Source organism: Nesoenas mayeri, assembly GCF_963082525.1.
Source record: "Nesoenas mayeri genome assembly, chromosome: 2".
Lineage (NCBI taxonomy): Eukaryota > Metazoa > Chordata > Aves > Columbiformes > Columbidae > Nesoenas > Nesoenas mayeri.
This window is the reverse complement of record NC_137543.1, coordinates 120,571,340-120,583,590: the sequence shown is the minus strand read 5'-3', so window position 1 is coordinate 120,583,590 and position 12,251 is coordinate 120,571,340. Positions and strand designations below refer to the sequence as shown.

Here is a 12,251-nt window from a genome sequence, read left to right as displayed (position 1 = left end):
GAGAAGAGAAGAGAAGAGAAGAGAAGAGAAGAGAAGAGAAGAGAAGAGAAGAGAAAGGAGAAGAGGAAGGAGAAGAGGAAGGAGAAGAGGAAGGAGAAGAGGAAGGAGAAGAGGAAGGAGAAGAGGAAGGAGAAGGAGAAGGAGAAGGAGAAGGAGAAGGAGAAGGAGAAGGAGAAGGAGAAGGAGAGGAGAAAATAATAATGTATATAACAACACTAGCCCATGGTAGAAACCACAGACAGGCAGGAGGACGCTATTGGGTCTGGAATGAACGCACCTCTTTGGCAAAATACTTTGGTTTCCACGGCGTGCTGAGGTCCGCACGTTGCCTCTCCTCTGCTCGCTGCCTCTCTTCAAGGCGGTGCTTGTGCTCGGTGGCTGCATCGATATTCCCTTCTTTCAGAGAGCTGGTGACATGTTGCCAGAGGCGCCTGCGGGATGGAGAAGGAGCCCAAGCACCGGTGAGGACGCCCCAAGGGACGGACGGACACCGTGTTCCCCGCGCCGCTTTCGCAAGTGGCACAACTTGTGAGCCACCGCTTCCCTGGGATGGATGTTCACCCCGTTTGCAGACCAGACATTCAGATCTGCTCAATGCCTCATGTTTTCTCATGCAAGTTAAACCTTTTGTTGGTGTTCCAGACTCTCCACCTCCTGAGCTTTTTTCTCCAAGCAGGTGGATTTTTTCTTTTAATCATTTCCTATTCACATTCTTCATTGATGATCCACACCCAAATGACGGGCGTTTATCCTGCATGTATTCGCAGTTAGAGTTTTGGATTACCAGAGAATGTCAGACAAAAGCCAAAAGAACACTAAATTGGGGCAATGAATGTTCCCACCAGGTTACTATCAGAGGAGTTGACACACTGATTCTAGGGAGCTCTTCTAGCTCTGTGCTCTCTATTCCGAGTTACCAGACATTATCAGAACCCAACCAAATTTCTTTTTCACCTGAATGACAGCATTCAGATGCAATATCTTCTCACACTATATTAGCCCAGCAGAAACTTTGCCCCAAGAGAAAGAAGAAAGTGACTGCAGCTTTCATATCTTTCCAGGGGTGTTTAAATGAGTTTCTGTTCACAATCTGGTAAACTGCATATCCTGCAGAAACACTGGATGGTTGTCACTTGCTTACCAGTGTCCAAAAGATACAACAAACACACTGCAGAGCTACTGGTTTCCTTATTTACTCCAACTTTTCTGTTCCTGAACTACAGGGAAAAATGAGCTTGTGAGCATGTCTAGAAAGCAGGAAAATTACATCTAACCCTGCACAATGACTCAAGACACACCTTTGTACAATAAACATATTTACAGATAATAAAATGCACCTTAACTCATGGTTTGAAATCGTTCCTAAATTCAATAACAATATTGATTTTTCTGAAGGTAAGTGTCAACAGTTATTGGCAGTGAATAACAGAACAAGGGTTTTTCTAATGCACACAGTTAGGCATGTGATGTGGGTGCTGAGAGCCTTAAAACCATGTGCGTGTGTATTTATATCCCGCATTGCAGCGTATTTTACTTTTTGTTTTAATATATATTATAAAATATATAAACCATGAAATTCCAGTGTAAATTGTACGATGCAACATTACTTGCAACAAACTGACTCATTTGACTACCATGTTACAATCACTCAGAAAAGCAGGTGAAAACACTGCATTATCATCTTCTAAATGCTCATTCAAACACATACAAGCATTTTCCCCCTCTACAAAATAGATGTATACGCCACTATAACATAATTTATGTATCAAAGAACCAATACACAGGGTCAGCTATTTGTGCCTAGATGAATGTGCTGTAGGAAGTGAGGTTTTTTCGAACCACACCATTTATAACTGCACTTTGCTTCCCTGTTCTGTTCCCACCCAGGGTTGGAAGCAGAACTCTGCCCTTACCTCGATTCCATGGGGCCCTGTTGCGCTGTCGGCCTGATTTTTTTCCTGATAACAGGCAGTTTGTTAGTGTCAATCACTTTGGTTTCTCCGTTGCTGTAAGTAAATTCCAGCGTCCCGTTCCATTCTCCCTGGGCCTTGCATACGATGGTGTTAGTGGGATTGTGTTTCACTTCGGCTGTAACCCTAATTCAAGAGGGAAGGACAAAAGACCACAGGAATAACTGGTACCACTTATTATCAGCATGTGAAAGCACTACCACAGCTAAGGTGACAAGCACCTTTCTACATCTACAAAGTAATTTTTCAAACAAAGTAGTGACGTTGTCTCCAAAAAGAAAGACTCAACCCAAGAAAGCTCTGTTAATGCAGCAATAGCTTTGGACAACATTGTCCCAGAGCACGGCAGTAACTCAATTTAAAACTCTGATACTCAGCTCTAACCCACAACTATTCACCTCATCAGCCTGAAAAACAAGCCCTGACGTTCATGTGACATTTTCAGTACAGATGTTATTTTAACACCTGGACATGATGCTGTCAGATAATAAAGGTACCAGAGTCCTTGACATAGTTTTCTTCTTTAGCAACACAAGTTTACTTCTCTGCTGCTGCGAGGCAATGATTAAAGCCACCTCAGTGGGCCAAGAACTAGTCTGAGAGTGAGCAGAATAGATAGGTAGGACTGCAAAACCAAGTATGAGAAGGTAAAACCAAATACAGGGACAGGTTTTGTGTGTGTGTGTGTATGAATATGTAGCCATGTCAAGTAATCCATAAACTCAAGTTTTTAAATGTTTAAACTAACGCAGCACAACCTTCCCCAATTTTCACTCACCCTTATGGCACAAATTATTAATCTACCCCTGTTGAAATCTGCCCGAACACAATATCGAAATGGTTGACCCACATATGGCAGAATAACCAGACCAAGTGAAACAAGAGAGAGGGAACTACGCAAAAGCACAACGCGCCAACAGGCAACACCATTTGTCATGGACACGGCCACAGTCCACAGCAGAACAAGGACAGTGTCTGCGTATGTTAAAAATTGGGTCATCAGCTTGAGCAGGGAAGGAGGAGAAGTTATCTTGCATGGTGCCTCTTCACACCCTTAATAATGCAGAACCAAGACACATAAATAACAATTGATCATCTGGAATTTCAGTGCAGAACTGGGAGTCCCCAGCAGGGAGCTGTGGCTGTGGGCAGTGACACTCTGTCTTCTCTCCCCTTCCAGGAGCTCCACCTGAAACACCAGTTCATTCACCTACAAGACTCACACAGAAGCAGCAGCTGGTATAACAAAAACATTGCCATTTCTACATACAATTTTCTGATCCTACACTTAGAGTCATTTTTACAAGCAACAAAGCCTGTAAAAGTACATTCACTTTAGTTAAATGAGAGGGGTATAACCAATTCAGTTAAACAAAACAGCAATAGATAACAATATAACTACAATAAACTGTTCCCTAAAGCTGTAAGTCATCTCAAACGCTAATAGGAAAAGAAATTCAGGAATCTGTCTATAAAATACTAGAACAGAAGAACCAAACAAATGCCTGAGAGCCTTTCCATTGAAATCCAGTAGCAGGTAAACAAGAATAAGGCAGCAATTCCCGTACCTGTGGACCTTCCCTCCATAGAACGGCTTGGTGTGGAATGTGACCGTAGCAGAATAGCCTGTTCTGGCACAGCTGATGTTGACTTTCCCTCCAAGTTCCACCCATGGGATGGTGAGTATCGAGCGAGCGTAGGCACTAGGCAGGGTGAAAACATACTCTTCTTCATGTTCCATCAAGTAAAGAACACCTACATGGGACGAAGGTTGAAAGAGACATGATAGAAGTTCACTGGTAAGACCTGACAGTCACTGACCAACTACTGTTCACAAAATGTATTTCCACATAGAGCACGACGTGCGATTTGCCTTGATGGAGAGTTTTGTCTGCCAAAAATCAAAAAAAATGTCTGCCCTCTGGAACAAATTTCTTCAAAGCAAGCACACAATGCCTATGGGTCTCCTGGGGTCCTTCATGGTGCTAAATGGCTTATCAGAAAATCTGACTGGATGGCTTATTTTCTGTTATTTACAAGCAATAAGCTGCTAAAGCTGGAAAAACAATAACATTTGCTTGCAGAAGCCATAGTGAATATTCTGAAGTTCAATCAGTGTCACATCATAATCTCCTTCCAGAAAAAAACACAGGCATGGCTAAAGGACTCTCCAGTTGTCCACTCTATCAGACATGACCAGGTTCTCTCCACTAACTTGTTACTGATGCATTTGTTGGTGGGTGCGAAAGGGTCTCTCTCAGTCTGCCTGGGTGCAACCAGGAAAAGTGCTTAAGGAAGCCATCTAGAAATTCCTAGAAGTTTGCTCCTTCAATTCCAAACACCTGGTTTCCCACACAGCCTTTGCAAAAGTCTCGTGTACTCAACAGGGGGGTACCAGGACCACTGTTCTTCTACCCCCAAGACCAGTGTCTCTACCATAAAGAGAAAATTCCTGGCAATTCTATTTAATTCTGAAAAGGTTCCTCCACGCTCAAGATTATGGGGTTGTAACTGAAAACAACAACATGCAGCAGCAGTAATTTTTCAAGATTATTTGGAACAGCAAAGAAAGCCGCATGTGTGATCAGATCTTGGCTTCTCCTGGGGTTAAGAACACAGATCTACCCCCACCATAGAGTCTGGTCTTCAGGACGACGAAGAACAGGATGTAAGACAAGGTTAAGAGCACCTTAAACCTTGCACACAGAATCAGATCATGCCAAATATCTGTAGTATATTTTTGATTACAGCTTTACACGCTTCTGTGTCACATTTAACAACAGCCTAAAGGCAAAAATTACGTTTGAAAATAATTTTTCACAACAAGGATTGAAAAAAATGCATCACAGGAAGAACTGAGAACCCATAAGTCTTTAAATAAAAAAAAAAAATCAAGAAAATTATCTTGATATAGTAATAGTATCTGTTTAGAAACAAGGTGAGCTTGAGCCAATTTGCCTTCACCCTGGTGTAGGTTTGGGAAGAACACATTGGTAGTGGTATTGATTAGTCTGTCTATCTGCTTAAGGGAACAACAACATCAATTTTGCAAAGTGATCTGACATGTAATAATTAAAAAACACTAAACAGGAACAAAGCACTACTACTGTCAACATTAATATATGCCCTTTGCACTGTATGAAAACACAAACCTCTATAACATTCAGAATGTAAAAGCACAAAGCTCTAACAGAATCATCATCTTAAATACTGGCTTCAACCAACAGAACTAAACGCAGGCACAGGAAACTCCACAACTTGTCACTTCTGCCTCCTGAAAACATCTTTGGCAAGCCAGAGCAGTTTTATGCAGTTGTTGTCAGGGCTTCTGCAACCTCAGCCTGCCAGCGGTGACAAGCACGATGCACGCAAGCTGGAGACTGCAAAAGCACAAACGCAGAAAACCGGTGTCTTAAAAGGACCTTCAATCATTTTGCCTCGGCAAGTCACAAGCTCCTTGTGTGATGTGCTGAGCCCCGGCCAGCAGGGAACAGCTGGGACACAGCTGGACATACACGTTTTGCCTCAAACTTCTCAGCTCCGCACCTGCAGGTAACACACTGCAGGCAGGTTCTGGTACCCAGCTCACCCAGGACATGCAGCCAGGGAGAACTTTTCCTCAAAAAGATGACCCTGCTTATCAAACTCGCTACATGGATGCTATACTAACATTAAATTAATAAAGAACAATCTGATCAAAGGCAGAAAGGAGACCTGACAGCCTGCAGTTGGACATTTTCCACACAACTACAACAGGTTTTAGACCCGAGTCTGCCAAGCTTTCTGTTCTCCTCCTCTTCCCATTTATTCTCCACTGTTGGAGCGAAATAAGGACTCAGCAAAACAAGTCGATTCAATGAGAATCATGCTAAAGCCATTTATTACAGAAATAAGTCTCCTTATATATGTAACTATATTCTAATCACGCGTCCACGCTCCAAGCATGGATTCGCTAAATGAGTATCATGGGCTGTCCTTGCACTGGAGTGTCACTGATGATACGTCCGATGATTCACGCCATGCCAGGACCCCGGTGATTGTGGAACGCCCCTCTTTCTCACAGCAGATTCTGTTCTCAGCTTCTCGAAGCAGCCTTGAGATTCCTTTGAGCCTGACTAACTCAGCAACAGATCTTTATCTATCAAAACCCCTCCACACTCCACCTTCTTCATTCCAGCCACAGGTGACAGACACATAGCCTGTGGTGCCACCCACGAAGTCACGTTTCCCAAGTCTCAGTGGTTTAAGCACAAACACGATCCTCACGCAGCCAAAAGAGCATCAGCTTCCAACACAACGGCTGAGGGGGGGAAGGTTGTTGTGAGTTTTTTTGTGTTTGGGTTTATTTTCAAAGACAAAAGGTCTAACAGCAGCATGGAGGGCAGGTGTGGTGCTCACTGCTGACAGAGAACCCGGCGGTATTTATGAACCACACTTTCACCTGAGCTTCTCCAGAGCCTCCTACTTCCCTGGGCCAGTCACCCTCCTCTAATCATCCCCATGTGTCCCCAGGTGAGAGGAAACTACTGTAATAATCACAATAACCCAACCTGGGTTAGCACAGGTTGGCTTTCACGTCTCTGGTGGGATGGGTAGCTTCTTCCCTCCCTGCTCGAGTGGGAGGGACACAGAGCTCGACCGAGCGCTGCCAAGCACGCTGAGAAGTGAATGGCAAATACCAGCGGTGACCTTCAATGTAAATATTTAACCATCGCAGCAAGTTAGATATTAAAAACTGAACACACAGCTCTCTTGGCAGTATTTTTAGCATTTGGTAGCATATTTTTTTAATTCCTTAAACACCTGAATAAATAATTTTTTAATGAAGTGCTGTATCACTTGAAATATGACTCCAGTTCAATAATGACAATCTATCAAAGAAGAAAGGGAAGATTTAAAATATCCACGACTTGATCCTACTTTTAGGATTAATGCGACTTAGTTGCTGGACTCTGTCATTTACAGAGCCAACATGCAAAACCTCACTTCACTGAAGCACCATGAGGACCACAGCTGCACCACTGTGTCTGAACTCAGACCTGTCCTCTCTTTGGCAAGAAGAAGCCAAAATGATGCTAGGAGTCAACATCTGTAACTGCTCCCACAATGTGAATTCATGCCCTACCTTGCCAGGTGTAAGTCTTGAGAAATTAAAGGCAGAAAAACAACAATCTAACAGTTTTGATTTGTGTTGTTTCTGGTTTTGTGGGGGTTTGGTTTTGTTTTGTTCTGTTTTCCCCCGAGTGTTGTGTACTCTTAACATCTGCTTATAAGTATCATTACATTGTGACTGATCTTTAAAAAAAGCCCGCTGGAAAATACACAAGCTACTTTTCTTCCCTTGCTCCCCAATTGTAAGGAAATATTCCTTTTTAGCTGAAAAACAGCTCTAAATAAATACACATGAGGAGTTGTGGGAGATTTCCCCATTTTCAGTAATGTTCTGTTCTCTCATATCAAAGAATTCTTTCAGAAACTGCAGACTCCTTTTAAAAAAAATCTTAAGTATTTACAGGCAGCTATTATGCATGAAGAATGCACCAGGTAAGTGCTCTGGGAGGAATAGCAGATTCAGTAATCTATCTCATTATTAGAAAAAATCCCTTAGAGAAGGGTGAATGTTTTACAAACAAGTGCAGAATTTTGAAATTCCCCCTTGAAATGTCCTCAGCGTGATTTACTCCTACTTTTCACTAAAACAATGTATTTGGAGGCATGTTCCTCTCCACAACTCCTCAACCTGCGCTAAAGGAAGAGATGTTTGCAGCATATAATTTTCCCCGTTTGACTACTAGACATCCCTCACTGATGCTGCAGCTTTGAGAATTGATTTTCCAGTAACACATATTGACAAAATATCCAGAGGAGGCTCTGGATCAATAAGCTGCAGAAGAGGCATGCGAAATTTAATGCTTCCCACTGATTGTATGGAGATCAATCTGAACAACTAATGGTACGTGGGACACAAACGGCCTCGGGCAGTTTCCTAATTTAACAGGCTCTTCATTCTGTCTGCATTATTCGTACCACGGCACAAACAGGAGTAAGTTATGTACAGGCTGAACTCCACACGGGTGTAAGAGCATCACCAGCCAGGCAGATTCGCATGGGAAAACATGGGATGCCAGAAACAGGTTCTTCACAGTATCACAGTATGTTTGGGATTGGAAGGGACCTCAAAAGATCATCTAGTCCAATCCCCCTGCTGGAGCAGGAACACCTAGATGAGGTCGCACAGGAACATGTCCAGGCGGGTTTTGAATGTCTCCAGAGGAGACTCCACAACCTCCCTGGGCAGCCTGTTCCAGTGCTCTGGCACCCTCACTGAGAAGAAGTTTCTTCTCAAATTTAAGTGGAACCTCTTGTGTTCCAGCTTGATCCCATTACCCCTTGTCCTATCATTGTTTGCCACCGAGAAGAGCCTGGCTCCATCCTCGTGGCACTCACCCTTTATATATTTATAAACATTAATGAGGTCGCCCCTCAGTCTCCTCCAAACTAAAGAGCCCCAGGTCCCTCAGCCTTTCCTCATAAGGGAGATGCTCCACTCCCTTAATCGTCTTTGTTGCCCTACACTGGACTCTCTCCAGCAGTTCCCTGTCCTTCTTGAACTGAGGGGCCCAAACTGGACACAATATTCTAGATGGGGTCTCATCTTATAAATGTTCCAGCAAGCTGCGCTGCTCATTTTCTAAAGACTGTAGCCATTTGCTAAATTAAGTAACGAGTGCCATGCCATACGGAAACTGTTCTGAAACCACTGGGTGAAAAAAATGTTAATACAAAAATTAGCACCAGGGAAATACTCTGGTAGCTCCAGTTGCACAAAACCATTGGTCTTTGGGACTGGTAAATTAAAAAGTCGCTAATGCCGCAGGAACAGAAATGACAGACCTGTACATCTGTAAACACATACACAAACCAGCAAAAAACACAAGAGAAAAAAATTCATTGCTTTCATTTAGATTTCCCCTGGAAAGTGCACTCAACCGCTGCACCATCTATCAAATCTTCCCAAGCTTGACTTCAATTTAAAAACTAATTTTTGGAAGCCTATACCTCACTAGTTTTTAAAACATTTAAAACAGCAGGAGTCAAAACACAAGACATAACTAGCCACTTGATAATACCAAGCGATCCACTTAAGCGTATTTTATGCTCTCAGCAAAATTAACCTGTGAATCAAAGGTGACACTGTTTTGTTGAATTTTGCTTGGGAACAAAACCCAAGAGCAGGAAAGGAACAGGCACAGCACACACTGAGGTGTGCTAACCACGGCCTGTTCCACTAAAGCATCCTTATCCTACAACCGGGATCTGTTTGAAGATTCTTTGGACAATGTAAAAGACATTAAATATTTACATTGACTCTCGCATCCCTTGCTAATTTAAATTCTATATGCTTTTATTCATTACACCCTCTTCTTCTCCCTCACTCTCTCAATAGCCCATAATTAACATTAACCAGAATTAGGGACTGCAAACGCAACATGAATTGTTTTATGCAAAATACCCTCTCTTCTATTCAGGCTAGCTTTCTCATGAGGAAACTCAACTCTGGCTACTCAGAAGAAAGGGGTTTTGTTCTATAGTGAAGAAAAAAAATGAGACATTTCATTAGCAAGCCAGATTTAGACCCCTCATAACCACAGATGAAGGGCCAGCATATAAAACAGCTTCGTGCATAGATTTCCAGCAGTGCCTTCCTACTTGTTCTGCATCTCTGCAAGTGATGCTTACTTTGAATCAACAAACAAAAATCACAGATAGAAAAAAAAATCTTAGTCACTTTGAGGTGTAACATACAGTAAAAATTGTAAAATCAAGATACTGAGCTGTACCCTTTGTATGACAGGATCACAGTGTCTTCGAATCCCCTAATTCTTTAAATTCTCAGGGAAGCCTTTGTATAATACTTCCATGACACCATTTCAGCATCTCCACTGCTGCTTCTAACAACAAAGCATAAAAAGCAACATGCTCCAAACATATAAGGACATTGTGACAAGTTAGAAAACTACACTTCAAAAGCACCACAGAAACATTACCAGCATATTCCTGACCCAATATAGGTCCAAAAATTCAGTACTACTTTATTTCTGTAAATAGCCAGCTACAGTAGAAAGCTTCATCAACTTGTTTGAAGGCCACACACAAAACAATTCAGTACAGAGCAAAGTTTCAAAACAAATCACAGTTGTTTGTATTCAACACTAAGGTTATAACTAAGTTACAGGTCAAATAAAATTGTTCTGATAAATACCTGAAATCAAACAAGATGGTCACTCCCTGCCACTGAATCATCCAAAACATTCATTGCAGCTCTCCCAACGCTGTTGGGAAAGAACTGTTCTTCATACATAAAGCAAACAGTACTGAATGGATGCAAAGTTTAATGAAACTACTGTAATACCAGAATAATTTTAATGAAGTCTCAAAATGGACGCAGGTATATTAGAGATATCAAGGAAACTGCTTTTCAAGTATCCCCACGCAGAATCTAAAATCCTTCCTGATTAAAAAGCCAAAGGCACCCACGTGTACATAACTAAACTTGAGCAATAGCCAGGAAAAAAAAAGCTGAATGCTCATAATATGCTCATAATAGAAAGACAAATAAGGGGATGCAACAAGAAAAAAAATCCACAATAAAACCTGATTAATTAGGTTATCCAATGCACAGCTGAAAAAAACCCAAAACAAATAAAACAAACCAACCAACCAACCCCACAGGGATTTCTATGATTTGTGAGATGTCAGTTTGTCTCTTATCAAAAAGCAGGATCAGCCGCACTTCACTCATTGCCGAGGAGCTTGCTTTATCTGGTTTTAACAATAAGACTCTAAAACCCTTCCAGCCAACCTTGTTGTCAGAAAGCTTCTCTGAGTAGCTAATTTCAGTTTCTAACTATCTTAACTACCTCTTCATATTCTTTCTGACTAGCAGCAGGTCTTCCCTTAAGCTGCCCTTCGCTAGACTAACTCACCCCTGTCGAAACACTGCAGTGCATAAAATGTCTTTAAACATGAAGAAAATTCTCCAAATGCTATTTCACATTAAAAAATTATTTGGCTCTGCATTACAAGATGTGTAAATACAGACATAGCTTTTCCATATTGTAATTCCAGGGGTTACTTTTTCTTGGTTCAGCAATCTATTACCCAGTACTGACGCTGACCTCAATCTAATACAGAATTTATACTTACGCAGCACACGGGGAAGAAACGTATGCGCCAGATTCTGATTTTTGCACAGCTTGACAAATCTACACACCAATGTAATTAGGAGGACTTCCCTGGGACTAAAACGAATTTTCAACATTGGAAGAAAGTGTAGTTTTGAGTGAAGAAGGAGCTTTGCAAAGCAAACATTTTAAGCTGAGGCTGTCAGGTCTAGGCTGGCTGTCTCCAGATGACAGAGAAGCTTCAGTGGTGCAGCTTCTTGCAGCCTATTGCCAGTCCTCAACACACAATAGAAATGCTTGGGCTGCGCTGGAGTTTCTCTGTCACTTCCCAGAAATGCTGTCACCATGAAGCTGCGTGTTTCTGCACTGCTTGCATGGGCAAAAACCATGAATTATAACCATAAATCAGTAAACCCAAACTTCTTTCCCAAATGGCCATCACAAAGACAGCAGCAAACCTTGCAGTAAGAGTTCATCACTGCTGTTCCTCAAAGCCTGTATCCACTACTGGAATATCTACAAGATGATGAAAAAAACAAGGGAGGGGTAGGGGAAAACTTAATTCTCACCAATACAAATTAGACAACCCTTGGGGTAGGGAAGTGGTTAATTCCTAGACCCTTTCTCTCTCAAAACTGGGACACATCAGGACTTTGAAGTCTTGAATAATTGCCACAGTAGACACCCCCAATCCCAGGGAACCGTGTGCGCTAGCAGCAAGAAAAAGAAATTTCCCTACTCCTACATATTCATAGTGACTTTGTGTTTAATTTTATTTCCATTAAATAGCTCCCTTCACTGAGAAAAAACAGTACTAGAAACTTAGATGTACCAGAAAAAAATGCAGCAAGTGAAACCCATGACTCAGGCTGGCAGGAGTATAGTCAGGAGACAGACAGAAGGACAAACTTCCCTTCTGATGCTCCTTTCTCAACTTCCCTCAAATCCACATTAAAAGCAAAACAACTAAATCATAGGAAGAAGGAAAGACCAGTGCTGTTACAGACTTCAACTATCACAACAATATCAAATCCACCAGTAAGGAAGGAAATTGCTGTCAGGAAAGAAGCTCCTGTAGCCCTTTCTACTGTTCGAG

General features: G+C 42.0%; 1 protein-coding gene across 1 annotated transcript in view; it reads right to left on the bottom strand.

Moving 5' to 3' along the window:
* The window catches only part of OSBPL10 (oxysterol binding protein like 10), a gene marked incomplete at both ends in the record, with an annotated part of 118,601 nt that overhangs the window by 651 nt on the left and 105,699 nt on the right, over positions 1-12,251 (bottom strand). Inside the window, 3 exons of the mRNA XM_080339904.1 lie at positions 278-431; positions 1,914-2,096; positions 3,539-3,725. Coding sequence (XP_080196030.1) covers positions 278-431; positions 1,914-2,096; positions 3,539-3,725 — 524 coding nt within the window. The remainder of the gene's footprint in view (positions 1-277; positions 432-1,913; positions 2,097-3,538; positions 3,726-12,251) is intronic.